Source organism: Ochlerotatus camptorhynchus, unplaced genomic scaffold, assembly GCF_037179485.1.
Source record: "Ochlerotatus camptorhynchus isolate MF236.1 unplaced genomic scaffold, CSIRO-AGI_Acam_v1.1 ptg000200l, whole genome shotgun sequence".
Classification (NCBI taxonomy): Eukaryota; Metazoa; Arthropoda; class Insecta; order Diptera; family Culicidae; genus Ochlerotatus; species Ochlerotatus camptorhynchus.
The window spans coordinates 357756-381322 of record NW_027040690.1 but is presented as its reverse complement, the minus strand read 5'-3'; the positions used below and the strand labels follow the sequence as shown (position 1 = coordinate 381322).

At 41.1% G+C, this 23567-nt stretch overlaps 1 protein-coding gene across 3 annotated transcripts in view; it reads right to left on the bottom strand.

The window, feature by feature from the left end:
* Nucleotides 1–23567, bottom strand: part of SKIP (Shal K[+] channel interacting protein) — a 791488-nt gene that overhangs the window by 645766 nt on the left and 122155 nt on the right. For all 3 annotated transcript variants that reach the window (XM_065223860.1, XM_065223861.1, XM_065223862.1), the window contains exon 2: nucleotides 4917–5796. In XM_065223860.1, coding sequence (XP_065079932.1) covers nucleotides 4917–5288 — 372 coding nt within the window. In that variant the 5' untranslated portion in view covers nucleotides 5289–5796. The remainder of the gene's footprint in view (nucleotides 1–4916; nucleotides 5797–23567) is intronic.

Sequence of the window (23567 nt, the reverse complement as noted above, 5' to 3'; positions counted from 1 at the left end):
ATACCCGACGCCATTTTTGAATTCAAATAGTGACCATTGGTTTTCGGAAGTTTCAAATACCCTAAGATATGGGTATTTTCGGAACGGGGACGACGCGTAGATGCCAAAAATCGATATCCAACGCTATGTTGGACTCCAATATGGCGGCCATCAGGGTTCAGAAAGCGTCAAATACCCTAAGATATGGGTATTTTCGGAACGGGGACGACGCGTAGATGCTGAAAATAGATATCCGCTGCTATTTTGGAATCCAATATGGTGGCCATCAGGGTTCAGAAAGCGTCAAATACCCTACATTATGGGTATTTTCGGAACGGGGACGACGTGTAGATGCCGAAAATGGCGGCCATCGGGTTTCATAAAAAGTATCAAATACCCTAAAGGCCGGCGTACAATGAATAAGTTTTCAGGTTTTTTGACAGTTAGCCCATGCATTATCCGTCAAAACACCCGGAAACTTATGCATTGTGCACCAGCCTTAATATCTGGAAATTTTCAGAACGGGGACGACGCGTTGATGCTGAAAATCGATATTCGATGCCATTCCTTCTGAAATCGGAAGCCACCATCTTGATTTTCAAGATGGCGTCGGATATCGATTCCTGGGTTCTAGATGTCACCCCGATTAAAAAAAGCACATTAATCGATAATTGACAGTATTTCACAGTTTCTCTGAAGCAAAGCCACCATCTTGGATTTTAAAACGCCATGAGATCAATTTTCGTTATCTACGTCTCATCAATATTCTGAAAATAACCGTATTTTAGCGTATATGACACTTTTTTTTTTGCAAATCTGAAGTCACCGTCTTGGATTTCAAAATGGCGTCGGATATCGATTTCCGGCTTCTAAACGTTACCCTGATGCTAGAAAAAACCGTATATATGGGTATTTGATAGAATTTACAACTATTTCTTAAACCGGAGGCCATCATCATGGATTTTAAAATGGCGTCGAATATCGATATCCAATCTCCAGACGTTACCCCGTTTCAAAAAATACCCATATTGATGGAACGGCATCAGAATTTCCCATTTTTCTGAAATAGGAAGCCGCCATCTTGGAATTCAAAATGGAGTAGACTTCATACCGATTGCAAAAATATCAATATTGATGTGTATTTGACTGTATTTTCACTTTTTCTTAAGCCGGAAGCCACCATCTTCGATATCAAAATGGCGTCGAATATCTATTTTCACCCTCTAGACATCAACCCGATTGCAAAAATACCTTTATTGATAGGTATCTGACAGTATTTCCCACTTTTTATTAAACCTGAAGTCGCCATCTTGGATTTCAAAATGGCGTCGCATATCAATTTTCGATCTCTAGACGTCACACCGATTCTAAAAATTCTCATATCGATGGGTAAACAAACCACCCGACAATTATAAATTTGACATCCACGTGCACAAGATCTATGCACATACGCTTAAATGAACCGAGCGAACAATCAACAAGAGTCTGCTCGAATTTTGATCGAACAGCTTCGCTTCAACGCAAAAGTAACTTCATTTGACAATGAAAGAAGAAATGAACACGAGTCTAGCCAAAACAAACGGCATGAAAACTGATCGAAAGTGGTTCTGTTGATGCTGACGGGGATCTGCTCGAAGAGAAGACAGAATGACTTTCAAATGAAAGTGATGGTGTAAAGCTTCATCGTCACTTGACGATTTTCGATTGAAGGTGACTTTTTGGGGCCCTGCTTGCATCACGTACCAGGGAGCATTGTCGTGTAGGCCAGCCTGCGAAAATATCAGGAACAATCACGATACCCAATGTCAATGTCCACCATACGCGGTAGATCCTTACGATTTGACGAAAGGCTGTCAATCCGTGCCCTGCGTGTACAACAACGACTGTCCACCAACGCAAATGTGCAACCGAGGGACTCACATGTGCTACGATGCCTGTCAGGAGGACACCTGCGGAGACAATGTCGTATGTATTGACGAGAACCATCATGTGTCAATGTTCTCCGGGGTACAAGGCCAACCCAATCGCTGACGTAGAATATACATCACTAAGATCTTGTGAACTCAACCCTCAACCTAGTGAGTGAACAGACACTCAATGTCATGCAACGGCTCGTTGTGAGAACATACCAGGTTCATATAGGTGCAGTTGCCCTGAGGAAGCCATTGGAGATGCATACCCCCATCCAGGTTGTCGTCTGCTGTACCAATGCTACAAGAACGGTTACGATGTTGTCGGAGGATGATGTGAAGATGTGGACGAATGCCGTGCAAATCTATGCCACGCAAACGCAACTTGTCAGAATCAAGGGTAGTTCGTTAAAGTAAATAGAACATCATTTGACTTTAGTGAATATCTCAAAAGTAAAGAAAACGTTGTAAGAACTTCATAGATCTTCAAGGAACCTTCGAGGAACTGCATAGATCTTCAATAAACATTGTAGAACCTTTGAAAGCAACGTTTACATTTATTGAACTGATTAGAAGTCCTGAAAACATTCTAGAACTGCAGCAAATTTTAAAGAAGTTCTGTTAACTTTGTAAAAATTCAACATACTTTGTAGATTCTCAGTGAACTTCATTGAACTTCAGAGAATTTCATAGAACTTCTGCAAATATTGTAGAAGTTCAGAGAACTTAGTTTAACTTCATCAAAAATCGTTGAAAATTAGTGAAATTTAGCGAATTTTGAAGAAATCCGGAGAATTTTATTTAAGTTCAGGGAATTTTTAAACTTCATAAGACTTTTTTTGAACTTCAGGGACTTTGTAGATGTTAAGTTGACATAATAGAAATTCAGTAAGTTTAATTTAAAGTAGGGAAACTTTGTAGAGCTTCAGACAATTTCAAAGAAATTCAGTTTTTTTTAGTAAAAAATCGGGAATTGGGAAACTTGTATAAGTTTGGGAAACATCGTTGAAGTTTTTTTTTGTTTAGCTGTTTAGTTTGATGCCTTAATGGACTTTGAATATATCAGGAAAATTAGTAGAAATTTAGGAAAACTTCAGGGAACTTCGCAGGAAATCAACGTTCAGGGAACTTTGGAATTCTGAGAATATTGTAGAAGTAAAGCAAATTTCGTTGCAAATCGAGGAATTTGTTTTTAGACGTTCAAGGATCTCCATAAAAGTTCATCCAAAATCATAGAAGCTCAGAGAGTATTGTAAAAGTTTAGCATACGTCTTAAAACTTCAGGGTTTGATTTGGGAACTTATTGCATGTTTTGAGAACTTTATTGAGAGAACTTTGAAAATCTGCAATTTGGAAGAAGTTGATAGAACGCACCTCAGGAATTGTTTGATGCAAATGCCACCTTCGCCACCTGCTGAGTACGGTGCTGGTGGCCATTTTAGGAAATATTTTGCACAGTAAGCAAAAACGGTGGCCATTAGGTCACCAAGCCTCTCCTGTTACTTCGGAGTCGAACGGATCTGGGTATGCTCAGATGATCCCATTGATAGTTATGAGGACTTACAACGCCAGTGCGAGGAATCTCTGCAGAAACTAATAAGGCTTATGTTCGGGGATATTCATATACCATGTGGACAATGGACAATTGTGAACATCTTCCAAGTTCGATATTTTTATGAAGCAATCTTAATATTCTACCAACATTTCAGGACCTCCCTTTGCTCAGTTGGTAAAGGCGCAGCTACAAAGCACAACCATGCTGGAGGTGGCTGGGTTCGATTCCCGGTTCGACCTAGGAATTTTTCGGGTTGGAAAATTTCTCGACTTCCCTGGACATAGAGTATGATTGTACTTGCCACACAATTATACTAATGCAGTTATGGTACAGCCATCGAAAGCTCTCAATTAATAACTGTGGAAGTGCTTCGATAACACTAAGTTGAGAGAGCGCAGTAAGCTAATATGCAATAAGTAATAAGCTTTAAATGCGAAGAAGATGAAGAGAAGATCTCAGAAAATCTCCGAACTTCTCCGGGAAGATCCTTAACTTATTCTACGAATATTCCAGAACATCTGGGAAGTTCTCTGAAATTAAAAGAAGTTCCAAAAACTTCCATGAAGTTCATTAAGCTTGATTGCAGTAAGGCCTCTGACAATTTGCAACGAAGTACCATAAACTGAATCGAAAATCTATGAAATTCTATGAAGTTTCCTGAAATTTAACCATTTTTTAGAGCTTCTTCGGAATTCTCCGAGAATTCTACGAAGTTATCTGATTTCCTGCATTTCAAAGAAGTTTTTCTAAGTTTCTCGAATTAATGATACTGTCGTGCAGTTTTCGGACGCTACAAGTGATTTTAAGAAAATTAAGCAATACATTCAAGAATGTTGATGCTTAGCCTAAATAGGACCGTATTTTTTCGAGGATCTACAAGAAAAAATCTCAAAATATGGTTCTTGGAACTGACTTCTTGTAGAAGTCTTTTTGGCTTCCCCTGGTAGCGTCGTCAAAGCTATCCAGGAGGTTTCTCCAGCAGTCATCTATCGAAAGTTTGCTCCAGTTTCCTGCAGAAATTTCTTCCGACTTCGTCCAAAAGGGCTCCTACCTTTCACTGTTTCGGATGTTTTGAGGATTTCCCCCGGGTACTTTTCTGTCCTTTACCGAAAACTTATTGCAACGTCCCACGAATTCATCGACCTTTTCTATTCGATTTCCACCGGACGTATCTTCCAAATTGCTCCAGAAGTTCCTTCCTGTTTCCCCCGGATATTCCTTCCAACTTCTCGCAAACGCTTCTTCCAATGGTCAAGGTTCCAATTACATTCCCAGACTTTCACTGTTTAGTAAGGGTACCAAGTGCAAGGTACTTTATTTTGATGCCTGCGAAAGGGATATCTAGCTATGTTGAACAGTTTATGTACCAGCTACCGCAGTGGTATCTGACGGAAAATAACAGCAGAGGTTTATTCAAACAAGTTTTTTTTTTATTTATGGACGCCTAGACGGCACAAAGAATCAAAACTTACCGGTGTCGAGTAGGGATGCGCCGTCAAGCAGACTCCGTCCGCCTTCAGCTGTTCCTGCAGCAGCGCCTCCAGCTCGCTCAGCATCAGCGGCGAACTGTCCCGCTCCAGGCTGTCACTGTTATCCGACAGCAGCGATTTGGGATCGTTCAGCTGAAAATACACACTGGCTGCGCCCTTCTCCCTCAGCAGCCGCACACTCTTCAGCAGCTTGCTCCGATGCTGCGGATTCTGAACCCCAATGGCGTCCAGATCCGGATCGCCGACTTGTTTGCAAATTTCCAAATCATCGTACCCATTGTCCAGGAAACTCTCGGCGTACTGCCCGAGCCCCAGAGCACGCAGCCACTCGCAAACGATGTTGCTGACTGCCATCTTCCTGCCACTTCTCACAGTACGCACTCACCACCGTCAAAACGTCAAACGGCGCGCGATTCTTCCCCCGAAAAACGTCGATTACTTCGCTCTCGGTTGGTTCTTCTTCGTTCTTGATGCAAAAAGTTAACGACTAATTAAAACTGTACCTCGCCACCGCCCCCGTCGATGGTCATTCATTGCTGGGCGCTACATGCTGCCCCCGGTGGTACCACATTAAACTTTTCTACTCTTTTTGTTACTCCTCTACCTATATCGTGAGGTGGCTGACTCGCTTCGTTTTGCTTCTTGTATTATTTTCTTCGCGGAGAGACAGAAAAAGAAACTTTATTACTGTGGTCCTGCGGTTCCTCCGGGAGGGTTTCGTTGTTTACATTTCGTATCGTATCAACTCGCTTCTCGCTTTTTGTGGCCGGGGCCTCCGAGAGTCATAAACCGTTCGTTGTTTGTTTGAGGTTCGCCGCCCAAATTGCCCCCCGTACGTCACGCTGTTTGATGGCGCTGCAATCTGCAAAAGGAAAAAAAGACAAAAGAAGAGAATGCACATTAGAATCTGCATGCATGCATGGCATATTACACCGTCCCACATGTATCGTGTCGTTGGAGACGGGACGGGGTCCCTCGAAATTAGTGGAAAGTAATGACGATAATGATGATTATAAAGCCAGAGGTGAAACTTTATAACGAGTGAGATTTATGACAGCTACGTGAATGGCACGTCACTTGGCCCGGGTTGTGGTGGGGCCAGGGTCTGAAAGTCTTCAGGTCTGGTCTGAGAGTTGCTATTTTGTTGACGGCAGCAAGATTTATGAATGGGGCAATTAAAATATGACTTTGTGCGCGGTTGACGGCGTTGACGGGTGGATGATGGCTAGGATGAGCGCAGCGAAGAAAACGGTGAAGAGATGTGATGGTTCAGGTTTCAGCACCTTTTTTTTTCCTTTATAGCAGTGACTTGGGATTTACGAGAAAATGAGAAAATGGAATTTGCTCTAGAGATCAAGACGCGGGACAGGGAGTTTACTTTTGAAGTCTAGGTGGTGGGTTGATTACATCGTGTATAAATGTAAGGGTGCAAATCTGAGAATCCAAAACCCCTTCAGTAGAATACCCATTTCGACGAAAATCTAAAACTTCCAACCAAATTAGGATGATTTGATTGTAGACGCCTGAACGACGGTTGACGCCACAACCGCCCACTGTACTAAAAGATAATAATATGACTCTAGGAAAATATATTTATTCTCCATTATTCGGTAGATAAAAAGGTATCAAGAATCGGATGCCACAGCCTCATATTGTTCAGAACCTTTGAAAAGGTTCACTTTGTAAGAATCCCCCCCCCCCTCCACACCGTCATGCATGGGGTCATGCAATAATTACGTTAGCACGTTTTTGGGATTTACCAAACCCCCGCCCTTCCATTGTAAGACTAACAGGGTGGCCAGTGAATTTTCATTTTGAAATTCCCGGTTTTTTTCCCAGTTTAAATCTTAAACAATTCCCGATTGTTAATATTCAACAAAAAAAAACGAAATTGAAAGCATTTTTAAGAACCTGCTGAAAGGAATTTACTGAAAAGATAAAAAAAAAGTGATTTAAGAAGATTCCCAAGATTCTGGAGCTTTAACATTTGTGTATAGTCTGAACCCTAGTCATAATTGTCACGCTCTGAGACTTGGAAGCATTTTAAGGGTTATAAAATATTACATAACAATCAATAGAATCTAGCGGGAAAACCCTGGAATTTTTAATAAAATTTAAAATAATTCAAAGTGTTGATTTCAAACAAATATTGAATTCCCACACAGTTTTCGAAGGAGAAGTTCTGAGCAGATATCCAGAATTATTCTGACATGAAATCCTTAGAAATTGTTAGATGAATTTCGGAGGATTTCTGTGGAGAAGAATGCAAGTTATAAATTAAATTGTTAGGTAATTTTAGAAGATTTAAAAAGGAGTTGTGAAAAACATAACTTTGCGGAAAATTCCTACGTGATTCTGAGGAGATTTGAATGACAGATGATTTTAAGAAGAATTTAAGAGAATTATCATCATATTTCAACAAGAAACAGAGTTCTTAGAGTGTTCTGGCAATAATTTCAACCCTAGTGCGATAAATTCATCACAGAACTCCAACAAAATTGTTTGCAAAAAATTTGCTGATAATTAGGAAGAAATTCTTTTAAAAACTCCAAGGGGTTTCGAAATAAATTTTCGAAAGATTTCTTCTGTTTTCAATAGAGTTAAAATAAATTTTTGTAAAGATTTCCAAAGAAATAAAAGTCTCCGGATAGGCTCAAGGGAATTCTAAGAAGGATTCCAATTAAATTCTTAGAAGGGGTTGCAAGGAAATTCCAAAAATAATTCAACGGTAATACGGTGTTTTTTTGTTTATTTCTGAACAATTTCAAGATAATTCAGAGCAGAATTCCAAGTTAATTCTGAAATTTATATCATGAGAATTTTGAACAACGAAAAATTAAAACCCCGAAAAAGAATAATTCAGTTTCAGTTATAACAAATATTTGTTTTATAGTTGAAGATGCTAATTTCAAATAACAGACTGTAGTGGTAGGGAGGCGAACCAGCCCAAGGCTGAAAGCCTCCCTAATAAAGATAAATAATAATAATAACTGTAGTGGTATATTTTATACGATAGATGGAGTAGATAAAAGAATAGAGTTGATAGTTCCGTTAGAGTACGGCAGTGTGAAAATTGCATATAGATAGTAGAATAGCGAGCTAGGACAACTTTTAAGGAAGGTACAAATCGGTTTTTTCATCTCTCTTTACCAAACTCCCCTTTTGGAGAGGGATAGTGAGGGGTGTCCTTCCCCTGGCCACAAAAAAAATATTTGTTTCCAAAGTCCAGTATCTTCAATATTTTCTATTAAGGACCATGCACTTTACATCTGAAATTGAGACGACAAAAATCAATTTTCAATATTGCTGAGTGATTAAATACTAAAAACAATAAGACGGGAAACTGAAGAAAATTATGGAGCAAATAGAGCAAGACATTCATTTGTTAAAGAATTGGTTTATTCTGAAATTCTGGTGTCAAAATGTGTTCTTATGGTATTATGGTTAATTAATTTTTCCTGGTTCTCTCAGGGTTTTTCCCGAGAATTCAGGATTTTCCCGGTTACTTTTCAAATTCCCGGATATTTCCCGGTATTCCCGGTTTTCCCGGTTTGCTGGTCACCCTGGACTAAGTACTATTAAAAAAAACCATTTTTTGCTTGGTAAGATCATACATAGTCTGAACATCGCTTGTTCTTGCGTTCGTAAGATATTTTTGAGAGGACGGGGTCTCTCTTGTAAGAAAACGTAAAAAATCTCTATCACACACTTAGAAATACCTAATTTTACACGTGACGGAATCCATCTTTGACATAAAGGATGAGACGTAAACAAACATGTCACGTAAAATTAGGTGCTCCGAGACTGAAAAGTTCGGTACTCGACGAAAAGTACGTTTGATTGAGTTGAATTTCGTATCTATTATGACTCAATTTTAGGTCAAAATTGACGCTCGTATATGTCAGTCTCAGAGCACCTAAATTGACATGATTTTTAATAAGTGTGCACTTCCTCCCCCACTAAGTGCGTACGTAATTATTGAATGGCTCCCATGAAAGTGAAATCTAAAATAAGTTAATTCTTCAGGTTTAGAGAAACAAATTCCATGGGTCTATAAATAATAATAAAAACAAGGGGTAATCAACACTGCACACTGTGCCAGAACACAGTATGCCACACTGATCGGCACAGTTTGGCACTTTAAGAGACACACTGGCAAGTAGGATACAAACAATATAATACAAATCGGCATGACTGTTGAGTGTTGACGTTTCGCCAATCGTTGCTTAAGTTGACTACTTTGTTTACCTTGAAGTGAACCTAGAGTTAGAAAATTATATTTCATACTTGAAACTTGAAACTGGTGAAACAGCGATTTGCGAATCGTTCCTTGCAACAGTTAGACACATATTGTAAGCATTTTCTGAACCATGATCCCTTCACAACTAGCAAAACTCAGATCCATTCATCCGATTCACAGCGAAAATCCTAGCGGGTTTCATTCAGAACAGCTTCAATTCGGGCCTCACACCTTCCGAGTCCTTACGGCCGAATCGGGTTATCTTCAGCGATGGTTGGTAAAATACCTGGTAGATCTGATCGTATTGGACGATGGTACGGTTCGAAATGCGATCGGTGAAATCGTTGAGTTTACCTATGGTGCAGACGGGTTGGGTCTCGAGTCCATGGAAATCAAAAACAATTCGGTAGACATTCAACGTCAGTTTATGTACGTTCGTAATACAAATCCCTGTAGGGACGAAAATTCTCTGAACGTAATAAAAATTGTTACACCTGTGGAGAAAAATTTGAGGAAGTCTGATCTCGTATCATCGTAAATTGCTCGTACATACCAACTAGACTGGGTAATAGACTGATGCAAAATTTAAAATGTTTGCTCCACAGTGCTCCAACGGTTCCAAATTGGGCCCTGATTAGGCTCTTAAAATTTGAACTCATTTAGTGAGAAACTGACTTGGCACAAACCATTTGAAGTTTATATGGGAATTACTTGGAGAAACCATAATTTCGGTTCATATCGATCTCAAAATTTATCAGTTCACTCTACTTTAGAAAATGATAGCTGAGCTTGTTGAAAATTTGCTCAGCTACAACTTTGTTCAAGACCATTTTTCGATCAAATGTAAGGAACAAAAGTTATTAATGATTTAAGTCACTGATGTCTTATGATTATGCTCAATCAACTGTTCAGCAGGCATCATTGGTGTTTATGGCGCGTAGAATAGAGGACAAAAATCATGGCTACTATGTCACACTGCAGAATACAGTGTTGCCCACAATACAGTTGTTTAATCTTGCCATAAGATTATCAATCTCTCAAACAATTAATAACTATTTAATTTGACGTTTGGCTGAAAAACGATTTTCTGCAAAGTTGAAGCTGATAAAAATTCCCATAAGAATAGCAATAGATTTTTTAACAGTACAATATGTAAAAAGGCTAGAAGACAATGAACAAAAAGTTTTCTTTTCCCATAGTAATTTCCATATACACTTAAAATGGTTTGTGCCAAGTCAGTTTCTTATCAAATGAGTTTAAACTTCCGGAGGCTAATCAGGGCCCGATTTGAAACCGTTTGAACACTGTGGAGCGAAAATTTCAAATTTTGCATCAGCCTACTGGGTAATGCTATGGCTATGGAAATTAGAAACTGGCCAAACCGACCAACACGGTTTCGCCTGTGCCCACCCGCCCGTTGCCTTTGATGGCCAATCCGCTAGGAAACGCAAACACCATCAAGGAAGGACATGGATCCTATGTACCGGAATGGAACTGTACCGGGGATGGCGGAACACTTATATGTTGCTATCTAGTCTCGAAGCGTACAACGACAAATCAAAGCAGGATCTTCAACAGTTGAACTACATTTACAGTTGTGTTGTTATATAATAAACAATAAATTAAATAAAGCTGAACATAGAATTGGGCACCACATTCAGATCCCAATCTTGCGCAGGATCTTCTGGAATGGATTTATTCATTTCTTTGCTGGGATAACTCTGAGACCACAGTGATTAGTCAAAGTGTTGATTTCATGATCTTCGTTTATCTCTCCGTATAAAATATAAAACAACCGAAGCTATAGCGACGGAGCAAGTTTATCAACTATTAGATCGTTTCTTGTAGCTCTTGAATGACGAATCGTCTTCACTGGTTAAGTTTGTGATCTGTGTGACCTGGGCAGAAACCTCTCGAGTTCTATGCAGTCCTATATGTACTGGATAAAGCGCTTCCAATGAAGGTGACTGTCCTATTTCATCGGTGACACATTGACCATTGATTTACATTTGTGTTACATTGCACAAGGTACCACTCCGTGAACTTGATAGCTTGGAAGTCTAGAACGGTTGGGTGTTTCAGGTATTAGCCATAATACTGATCGACTCATACTTCCGACTCGATCAGAATAACTGGATCGAGGATGTTGCTCTTAGGTTGCAATGTGGAATTGAACAACTACCTGTTTTTAGTATGCCATGGATCAAGTTACGCCTTTATTTCTGCACATCCGCAAGGAATTAGCAATTCAAAGGAATATCGTGCCAAAATCTTGTGAACTTGTTGAATTTGCAGGTACAGGTTTAATGACATATTATTGAGAGTATGAAACTGAATGATTGCCAAGAACGATCAGAAAAATTGAAAATGTAAACACAATCTAAAAAGTCATAGAGTCACCCCGTACCGACTAGGTTAACATGTCATAAGGAATATTCAGACTAATTTTAAATAGAATGTAAGGAGTATATAAGGAAGTTCTATTAAGTTTTTTCGAAACGAATCTGAGGATGAACTCTTCGATCTCAAAACAACCTGGAAAATCACCAAAATTCCGGGAAAACCCCGGGAAATTACAAATTTGGGATTTGCTGGTCACCATGATTATTGCTAATGCATATTTGATTTTTGTTTTATGCCACCCAAAATTTGAAAATATAGCTCATTTTAAAATCGTTTTCCACTCTACGCTTTATCCTAAAAGAGCACAAAATATTAATTTATTAATTTATATTAATTTATTAATTTATCATTAAATGAGTTGCTTATACGTAAATTTATTTCTTTTTTTTTATTTAATATTTGCCCCTCCTCGACTTATTTGAGTGATGTCGGACATAAAATGAAAATATTATTTGCATCATCCTTATGCCTTATTAGGTAATCAAATAATAATAACAAGACAAATGTTGACAATTTTTAGACAATCAATTTTAAAGACCTCGGATATAGAAACTTTTTAAACACCTCAAATTTTCATAGCTCATGGACCTACACAATTTTTCTAGATAGCGGTCCAAGAAGAAATCGCATTATTCTGAAAGGAGGAAAAAATTTCAGGATGGAAAGATCGTCAGTGCACTCGGCAAATTAATCTGACTCATATTTGAGTCAAGTTCACTTAAATTCGCAAAAACCTAGGTCACTCAAATATGAGTGATATTTGCCCATATTCGAGTAAAATTTACTCAAATGCGAATTTTAGTGAACGGGACTCACATTAAGATTTATTTGCCGTGTATATTATTTTGCATGCATCTCGGACTTAGCATCTGGAAACCAAAAAAAAAAAAGATTCCGGGATAAATTTTAGAGATTTTGGATCCATTCTTCAATGCTGGAACTTAAGCATTCGAAATCTCTAAGACAAACAAGTTAAGAAACGGCCCGGAATAGTTTTCATATTTTGAATATATGGAATGTAAGTTCACAGTCCTTTAAAAATTTAAATATTTATGAAACGTAGGGAAGAGCGCTGCTTCGTCGTAATCGCCCATTTCCGTTCTATCGAGCAGAAATCATCAATAATATCAATGATTTCACCATGCACAAAACAATAATACTTGCATGGTGAAATCATTGATATTATTTGCCTGTAGACTTGGAGACATACTTCAAGTCTCCGCGTATTGTCCGGCTTGATCGCCGGCATCATCAAGAAAGACATCAAGTACTGCACCCTACCCCACTACCGCACTTCCATCATCGAGGCTGTCGGCGTAGAGGTGGAAACATCGACCGGAAACGTCCGGTTCATCGCCGCCTACTGCCCCCGGCAATGTACCGTTAGCAATGGTACAGCACAGCAGTTCAAGAACGACCTTGCCATCATAACCCGCACCAATGCCCGCTTCGTAATCGGAGGGGACCTGAACGCCCGGCACGAGGCCTGGCGGAACTACCAGCAGAACCAGAACGGCCGCCTACTATTCGACCATTCCCAGCATGGTCTCTGTTCCGTCTGGTTTCCGGACGAACCAACCTTCACATCACCGGCGGGCAACCCATCGACACTGGACCTGTTCTTGGCAAACACCGGATTAGCCTAGCCGGTTGCCGTCAACGACCTGAGTTCGGACCACCAACCGGTGCTGACTGAGCTGGGCTGCAACGGGGCCTCTGCACCGCTCGACACAGTGGAGGACATCGACCGGGCCCTGGAGGGTCTCCATCAAGCCATATCCGTGGCTGACGAAGAGTGCGTTCGACGAGTTCCTGTGTGGGGTAAGTTTCAAGCAATTGATTCCCACACCAAACTCTTGATTCGGCTCAGAAATGTTCGTAGACGCCAGTTTCAGCGGACTGGGGATCTGCAGCGTAAATACGAAATGGTCGATCTGAATCGGCAGATCGCTTCCAGAATGGTCTCAATCCGGAACGAGAGTTTCGGGCGGCTCTCCAGTCGCATTTGCTTGGCTCTACAATCCCAAGTCCATTCGAGAACCAGGTTGCGCAGTGCGTCCAGACGTTAGATGCCTCCCCTTGTGCCATCCCTCCAGAAGAACGGATTACATAGGAACAAATTTGCTCAGCGCTGAAATACAGTAAGAACATGAAGGCTCCCGGGTTTGACGGAATATTCAACCTAGCGTTGAAAAATCTCAGCCCGAGGGTGCACTCGCTGCTGGCTGCCATCCTCAACAGATGCTTGGAGCTGCACTACTTTCCAAGCATCTGGAAGGTGGCAAAATCATCCCGATCCGCAAACCTGGGAAAGACCCTTCACTACCGTCAAGCTACAGACCGATTAGCCTGCTCTCAGCGCTGAGCAAGCTGTTCGAAAAATTGATCCTCAGCCGACTGAAAAAGTTTGTGGAGGAACATGACATTCTTCTTCCGGAACAGTTCGGGTTCCGCAAGGGGCATTCCACCAATCATCAGCTAGTGCGGGAGATGAATAACATCCGAAGTAACAAAGCTGTATCCAAGTCCCCAGCCATGGCCTTGTTAGACGTCGAAAAGGCGTTTGACAATGTCGGGCACGACGGACTTATATAAAGGGTGATACGGTCAAAATTTGGTCAAGGGAAAACGCGTGTAAATCGGTGAAATCGTTTATTTAAAAAATCAAATTAAATTTCTTTTTCAAGTTCAATTAGGATAAAATTCAGGAAAAATATTCAGTTAGGCTTCCGCTTTTCCAAATCCGAATTGCCGGGCCTTACGCTTGACCCCTGCCATCAGATTTTGTACAGCCACCTTGTCCACCTTCTTCGCCGCAGAAAGCCAGTTTGCCTTGAACTGCTGCTCGCCCTTAGTAGTTTTTTTGGTCTTCTTTAGGTTCCGCTTGACAATAGCCCAGTATTTCTCAATTGGGCGGAGCTCTGGCGTGTTGGGAGGGTTCTTGTCCTTGGGAACCACCTGCACGTTGTTGGCGGCGTACCACTCCATGGCCTTTTTACCGTAATGGCAAGATGCCAAATCCGGCCAAAACAGTACGGAACAACCGTGTTTCTTCAGGAAAGGCAGCAGACGTTTATTCAAACTCTCTTTCACGTAAATTTCTTGGTTGACAGTCCCGGAAGCTATGAAAATGCTGCTTTTCAAGCCACAGGTACAGATGGCTTGCCAAACCAGATATTTCTTTGCGAACTTTGACAGTTTCATGTGCTTGAAAACATCTGCTACCTTTCCCCTTCCTTTTGCCGTATAAAACTCCTGTCCCGGAAGCTGCTTGTAGTCGGCTTTGACGTAGGTTTCGTCGTCCATTACCACGCAGTCAAACTTCGTCAGCATCGTCGTGTACAGCCTCCGGGATCGCGCTTTGGCCGTCGTATTTTGTTTATCATCGCGATTTGGAGTCACTACCTTCTTGTAAGTCGATAGTCCGGCTCGTTTTTTGGCTCGATGCACGGTTGTAGACGATACACCCAGCTTATTTGCGGCATCTCGGAGAGAGAGGTTAGGGTTTCGCTTGAAACTACCGGCAACTCTCTTTGTCGTCTCAGCGGCTTCCGGTTTTCGATTTCCCCCCGATCCAGACTTCCTGGCTGTCGACAAACGTTCCCCAAACACTTTAATTACATTTGTAACGGTTGATTTGGCAACTTTTAGCGATTTTGCCAACTTTGCGTGCGAGTAGCTCGGATTTTCGCGATGCGCGAGCAAAATTTTGATACGCTGCTCTTCTTGCTTGGACGGCATTTTGACAACTGAAGAGTGAATTCCAAAATCAAAATAGGAGCAACATTCTACACACACACACCTTCAAAATGAGGGGTGTTCAGGTTTTTTAAATGCAAAATTGAAAGAAATACGTCAAGTTGATATTGACCAAATTTTGACCGTATCACCCTTTATCTGCCAAGGATACAACACTTGGAGTGGAATTAGATGGAAAATACTAATCCTTTTCTTTCTCTCCATCTAAAGGAAAGGGTGTTAAACAAGGCTGCCCTCTGTCGCCAAGTCTATTTACAATTGTACTGCACTGGGTATTATGTAAGCTAAAGGTCATTCATCCAGAAGTCCAACTCGAGCAAGGGCGGCAGCTGAGAACGCCATTAATTTTAGCGTATGCAGATGATTTGATGATCATTTACAGAAACATCAACGAGTTAGACAAGATCGTAGGTACTTTAAAGGGACTGCTGGAGGAAGTGGGACCGCTGATTCACCCGGACAAATCTGAACTGCTGGTACGAGACCCACTTTCCACCAAAGTAGCTGTGGAAGAAAGTATCAGCATAGGCGGAATTCAACTAAACTTCCTTCAAATACTTGGGAGTGTATCTAACAGCTACAGTAAGCCGCCCCGTGTCAGTTAAACAAAGATGCCTACAGGGTGTTAAAGTTAGCAAAGCTGAAGAACAAAGTTCCTTGGGAAATTGGTCCAAGAGTATATAACTCTGTTGTGGTACCCACGGTAACATTTGGTCTCAACGCAATGTCGTTGACGGCCCGAAACAGAAGATCATTGCGTCGCTTCGAAAGGAAGACTGTCCAAAAATGGTACAAAGTGAGTGGGGGTGTAACACACGGAAGCTACTGCAGAACCGTATTATAGGAAAGAAAATAAAGCTAAGAAGGATTACTTATTGGGGGCATTATTTTATGATTCTTCAATATTGTACAAATATTTACACATTACACACAATACACATAGTAACTCGGAGCGTTTGGTACGGTATGTCCATGCATCCTTCCACCCCTGTAGATTCAAGAAATGTTCCCATTCATTTCCAAGAATCATCTTTGCGGCAAATACAACGCTGTAGGCCTGGCCGTATTGATGTTTATATCATATCTCAAATATGCTGTAAACATCAATTAGACAAGAAAAATGACTAGACCTTATCTAACTTAATCATTTTCCAGGATGCTTTCTCGTACTGGCTGCGTTTGTATTAGATTAGATTAGATTAGATTCACCAACATTCGAATTGTCAATTCCAACGTGAAAGCAGTGCTGTTGTGTGCCAGCGAAACATGGTACGTAGCTGTGGATAACACTCAAAAGCTGCAGTTCTTCATCGACCGATATCGACCTAAGGGCTTACGGCGACGAAGCCTCAACTACGAAATCAAGCAAGTCGACCTGGCATCAGTTCCATTTGCTGAATTCTGAAACATTATATTACACTATAAAAAAATGCACTTTCTGTGTTTGTAAATGTAAATTTATAATCAAATTTTAATTCCCAGAATCAAAAGTTCGCCATCGTTCAACTAACTTTTACATAGCTACCATGAAAGCTTCCGGAATCGTTCTATCAACCCGACCTACCATATATGCAATCATCAAGTGCAATAAAGAATCCCGCAAGAAAAGCAAACAATTTAAAAGATTTCAAATCGAAATGGGCATTACAATAAGACCCACCAAGGTTTATCCATATGCCGCGTGCCGTGTTCGGTTTCCATTTAACTTATTTTATGATTCTATTTACCATGTTCGTGTGCACCTGAAGTAACACTACAGCCGTCGATCCTTCGGAGCGAATGCATACTTACGTATGCAAATGAACGCAGGAAATCGACGGTATTTTCCCGACGACCATTAGGAAGCAAAACAAAAAGCTTGTCGACAATCGTTTGTTGCACGAATAATGGGCTTCTTGAGGATAATGAATCGCACTTACCCGGTTCATTTTTCATTCAATCATTCAACCGCATCAGAGAAAAAGGAGAAGGGAAAGCCCAGTTGTAAACTATAATGACCCGTTTCGGAAAACTAATAAAACTGGAGCCAGTCGTTGTCCGAATTCAGGAACCAAACTAACAATTAGTGAACTCATAACTGGTTTATCGGAGGATTTCGCCTCCGGGTGAGGTCCTGCTGACAACGGAAAAAGTTGAAAATAATAATAATTTCAGATCTGTTGTGGACCAAAAGTTGAATCATAAAAAAAAACAGAACACGCAGGAGATAGAGGGTGGACAGCGGAGACACAGCCAGCGACAGCTGTGTAGGCAAGTGCACCCAAAAAGGCAACCATCAACATGCTGCTCTTGAGGCTGCTACCGGCGCGACTTGCTTGGTCCGAAAAAGTGAAAACAAATTCAATTGAATTAGCATAAATGTAATTAAAACTTTCCAACTACAAATTGGGTGGGCTACTGGGGCGATGCTGAGCTGTTGTTGCTAGCCAAATCTAGATTTCAAAAGGTCCTATCTGCTTCTCTTCATCGACTTTTTTTCCTTTGATAACCATGGTTATGCAAACTGATTTCGGCGTTACAGCGAATGTTTTTGCACCTGAGATAATAACGAAAGAGAAAGTCAGTGAAGAGAATCGATCAATGCAGATATGACCTTTTGAAATGATCGTTTAGGAATGGTTCAGAACTTCCACACTAGGGTTGGGGAATTCAAGGGAAAAAAGTTGATATTATTTTATCTCTCTCCGTTTCACCGCCGTCGCCCAGATAGCAGCCTCCGGGATGTTGGTGTTTTTGTTTTAAAAGCGGTATGTGTGAGTACTAAAAAAAGCAATAACACCAACAACAAATGCGAGTGAGCAAAGGGTATGTGTGTGTGTATTTATGTGTCCTGCTGATTGCACTCAACACTTGACTCGGTGACCTGAACTCCGTCCGACTGGGTTAGTTCGAGTGTACAATGTGCAACTGGAAAACTGCAACCGTTAGTTAGTTAGAAGGAAGCCGGAGAAAAGGAGAACTTCATTCAGCCGAGTGCATGGCAGTACAGTCAGTGCGGAACCAACGGCTCGGTAATTTAGCATTTTTAATTTAATTGCTCTGCCAAATAACTGTCCGACTTGGAGCGGCCCAGTGTTAGTTTGGAAGCTATTTTGGTTTCCGCACAATTCGCATAACCAGACAAAAAGGTTACATTTAATAATCAGGTCAATTCAATAATAATTTCAAAATTAATGATTTTTAAAATAAATTTCTAAATCAACAAAGATTCTATTCAATATTCATTATTTTTGAATTAGGCAACAAAATCAAAATTGGGTTTCAACCTGATGCAAAATTTGAATTTTTCGCTCCACAGTGCTCAAAATGGTTCCAAATCGGGTCTTGATTAGCCTCCCAAAATTTAAACTCATTTGATAAGAAACTTATTTGACCATTGGCCATTTGAAATTTATATGGAATTAACTATCGGAAAAGCACACTTTTTGTCCATTGTCTTCAAGCCTTTTGCCATTGAGTTTGTCGGTGAATATCGTGGAGAATGATTGTATATTCTGCCATTTCTGAATCAAGTGCGGTTTGAATTCATAATGCATAAATCCACACCATTGGACAACGATCATGGCTGGATTTGGTGCGTTTGTTCCAGTTGATGAACGTTCTTATAATTTGTTTTATCATTGTTCTTGATTTCTTGATTTTGTGAGTTTTTGAGCTTGACTTTTCGCTGATCGGAGTGTGTGGTTGGGATTGGAGATTCTGGTCAATGAAAATTATATGGAAGTATCGTTATTCATATCAGATTATCGTACAGCTTTAGAATTAACAGCACAAAACTTATGACACAGATGTTACAAAACTACCGACCACCATTATTTCTTATCAGCTCAATCCAGAACGCACTGCCTGCCGCCTCAAGGAAGCCCTCGATCCACTCAACACAGTCGCGCCTTCTGGTTCCTGCCATCGTAGTCGTTCTGGCCCTGTGGTTGATGATTGTGACGGGGTCTTCCAAGCACCTAATTCAGGCAAGCATATTAGTTTAACAAACTCTTCCCCGCCTGATTTCTCTCCGAGTTGCAGCAATACGTCATACTCCGATGGCTTCAAATCCCACATCACCGATGGGACATACAGCACTGCACCGGATCTTTCTCGCCACGTTTTGGAACATCCCTGACCAGAACGCGGTGCCTGCTGCCTCAAGGAAGCCCCTGAGCCACCCAACCCAGTCGCGCTTGCTGATTCCTGTCATCGTAGTCGTTCTGGCCCTGTGGTTGAGAATGGTGAAGGGGTCTTCCAACCTTCTACATCAGGCAAGTATGCGTTTGCTGAAAACAGTTCTTCTCCTGATCCGTCTCTGTGTTCCAGAGTACCACCATGCTCGTTTCGGCTGATCGATCATTCTGCAGACCTCCAACCGACTTCGTTCGACCGCCTGTTGGTGTATTACCAGAACGTTCGTGGCCTGCGAACAAAGATTGATGATTTTTTCCTGACTGTCGTTGACGATGTCATAGTTCTTACGGAAACCTGGATCGATGACCGCATTAATTCATCTCAATTATTTGGCAGTCTATTCACGATATTTCGAAACGACCGCAACCACCAGAATAGTACCAAATCGCGTGGGGGAGTCATCTTGATTGCGGTATCCAAACGCCTAAGCTCCTGCATCGATCCTGCTCTAGTTTGCACTTCTCTAGAGCAGCTGTGGGTCAAAATAACGACGCCTCGTAGATCAATAAGTATAGGCGCTATGTATCTACCTCCAGACCGGAAATCTGATTCGAGCAGCATTGCAAACCACATCAGTTTGATTGGTACCGTGTTCTCTCGACTAGAACAAAACGACCTAGCTCTGGTATTTGGTGACTACAGTCAGTCTGGGCTCTCATGGAACATTCCTGTAAACGATCTTCCTAGCATTGATGTTCTTCGCTCGAACATGCCCGCATCCTGCTGTGCTCTCCTTGATGGTTTCAACCTGCATGGCTTAACGCAAATCAACTCGATACTGAATAGCAACTCTCGGCTGCTTGCTCTCGTTCTGGCGAACGAAGCTGCAGGACTGGAATGTTCTATCCTAGAAGCCCCAGAGCCTTTGATTGACATTGACACCAATCATCCTGCGTTGGAAGTTTCCATCAACCTATCTGTTCCTGTTCGCTACGATAACCCCCCTGTTGATGTACACTGACTTTCGTAGAGCAGATTTTGTCGCGCTGAGTCACTCACTTGCCCAGGCAGATTGGCAGTTCCTTGACACGTTTTCATCTATTGATGAAGCCGTCAACTACTTCGCTGAGGTCGTTGGCCGGGCAATAACTGCTGCTGGCCCTGATGGGATCCCCCCCTCAAGCATCCTGAAGCGATGCTGTTCAGAGCTTACAACACCGCTTTCGAAGCTGTTCAATATTTCATTACAGCAGAGGGAGTTCTCTACGCGTTGGAAATCGTCATTCATGTTCCCGATCTACAAGAAAGGAGACAAGAGAAACGTCGAAAATTACCGAGGGATTACATCACTCAGTGCCTGCTCTAAAGTTTTCGAAATCATCATCAACGACGTATTATTCTCTAGCTGCGGAAATTACATTTCTCCTGACCAACACAGTTTTTATCCCAAGAGATCAATTTCAACAAATCTAGCTCCGTTCAGTTCTTTATGTCTTCGGAGTATGGAAGCTGGAGCGCAGGTGGACGTTGTATATACAGATCTCAAGACTGCATTCGACCGGGTTGACCACTCCATACTACTAGCTAAACTTGAAAAACTCGGTGTATCCTCGGGTTTAACTCGTTGGTTCAAGTCCTATCTGACCAATCGGGAACTTTGTGTTAGAATCGGATCAGAGCAATCGGACTATTTTACAAACAGCTCCGGTGTTCCTCAAGGTAGCAACTTGGGACCATTGCTATTCTCGATTTTTGTGAATGAGACCGGACTGATCCTCCCAACTGGTTGCCGATCGTTCTACGCGGAAGATGTGAAGATCTATGTGATTGTTCGTAGCTTCGCCGATTGCTTGCGGATTCAGCACCTAATCGATACTTTCGAAGAGTGGTGCTCAAGAAACTATCTCACGTTGAATGTACAAAAATGTAATATTATCTCATTTCATCGCAAGCTGAAACCAGTGGCATTCAACTATACGATAAATCACCAACTTCTGCAACGTGTGGACAATGTTCGTGACCTAGGAATCACGCCTTAACATTCAAGCTTCATTACTCGGGCATCGTTGCGAAAGCTAACAGGCAACTCGGGTTCATTTTCAAGATCGCTGACGAGTTTCGCGATCCTGCCTGTCTAAAAGCTCTATACTGCTCTCTAGTGCGATCGATCTTGGAATTCAGCTCGGTAGTATGGTGCCCGTATCAAGCAGTTTGTATAGCGAGGATTGAATCTGTTCAAAGGAAATTTGTTCGGTATGCCTTTCGTCACCTTCCTTGGAATGACCCTGTGAACCTTCCGCCGTACGAAGATCGTTGTCAACTGCTGGGTCTTGAAACACTAGAACATGGACGGACGATTAGTCAGGCCGTGTTGGCAGTGAAAGTACTTATTGGTGATATAGACTCTCCAGGAATCTTGGCTGAATTCGAAATCTACGCACCCGAACGAGTTCTTCGGTCGAGGAGTTTCCTGCATCTTGGACCTCGTGCTGCGAACTACAGCTTGCATGACCCAATACGGTTCATGTCTGGGCGTTTCAACGAGTTTTACGAGTTTTTCGACTTCAACTGTGCAGCGGAAACCTTTCGTCACCGTATTCAACGCAGACTTCTGAGAAGGTGAGTAGCTGTCAATCTAATGTACACGTGAAGGATTGTGCTACCTGTTTATTTTTTGTTTCCGGTTCAACTGCATGACCAGGACTTCTACCTGATTCACGGACAACTCTATGCCATAGGAGGATAACTTTTTTTTGATGCTATAGACTTGATTAATGTTCGTTGTAATTGTATTGTATTATTGTGATTCAGGCTTCATTTAGACACGTTAAGTCCGATGAAGAAAAACAAAATAAATAAATAAATAATATGATGTAAAGCGAAAAGCAATTCGGTTGGAATGCCGGGTATGTAAAAAAAAGTCATACTTGAGTTTCAAGAAAGACGAGTTGATTGGAACCCATATCAAATCCTTCCCAAGAGCAGTTGTTGTCGTCGTCGGTGAGGTCGCCGCCGGGATAACAACACGTTGAACGGAAACTTGATCGTAATTGTTTTGTGATATAAGGAGCTCGGTGGACTAGTGTCGACCGATTTTGCTTACTGAGCAGAAGACCGTGGGGTTCAATCCCACGCTCCTTCACGCGGGCGGTCAATTATGCTCATGCTGATTGTCTTCTAGCCTTCTGCCATATTGCACTGTAAAGAAGTTCTATAGGTATTCTTATGAGACATTCATTTTCTCAGCCTCAACATTGTAGAAGATTGTTTTTCAGCCAATCTTAAAATTAGATAGTTATGAATTGTTTAAGGGATTGATAATTTTATGCAGGATCAGACAGCTGTTTTGTGAGCAACACTGTGTTCTGCAGTGTGACATAGTAGCCAGTGACTTGAGTCGTTAATAACTTTTGTTCCTTACATTTGATCGAAAAGTGGTATTTAACAAAGTTGCAGCCCTGTCGTTTGCAAAGCAGTATGATATGGTAAATTTTTAGATAAATAGTGATTTCCATAAAAACTTCAAATGGTTTGTGCCAGGTCAGTTTCTTACTAAATGAGTTCAAATTTTGGCAGGCTTTGGCTTCGCTTGGCTTTGTTCAATTTGGATCCGTTTGAGCACTCGATGACCGCAATGCATCGAGGTTCAAAGTAGGACGTGCGTGTGAACGGATCTGTTGTTTACCCGTTTGAGAGAATCTATCGAGAATCCACCCCATCCTTATGTGATGTAATAAGTAAGTTTGTTCTAATTTTTTAATTTTTTTTTTTAATTTAAATGAATGAATATAAAAGCCAGTATAATGAAGCATTATTTGAGAAAACATGTAGAATATTGACTAAATGGTGATTAATAAAATAACATAAAACATGATATGCGCGAAGTGTCCTGATTGTGATATGTTGCTTGCTCATACTTTAAACTATGACAAACTTAATGACGTTGAGTACTGGTTCACAAACATTCACGTTTTTGAAAAAAAAATAGTTTTGAAAATTGGTATATTTTTACACTAAATTTGCTGTATATCACACTGATGTTAACAAAAGTAGTTGGTGTCTTGTGAGAAATTGCGTATTTTACGTTATCTAAAACTTTCTACAACAATTTG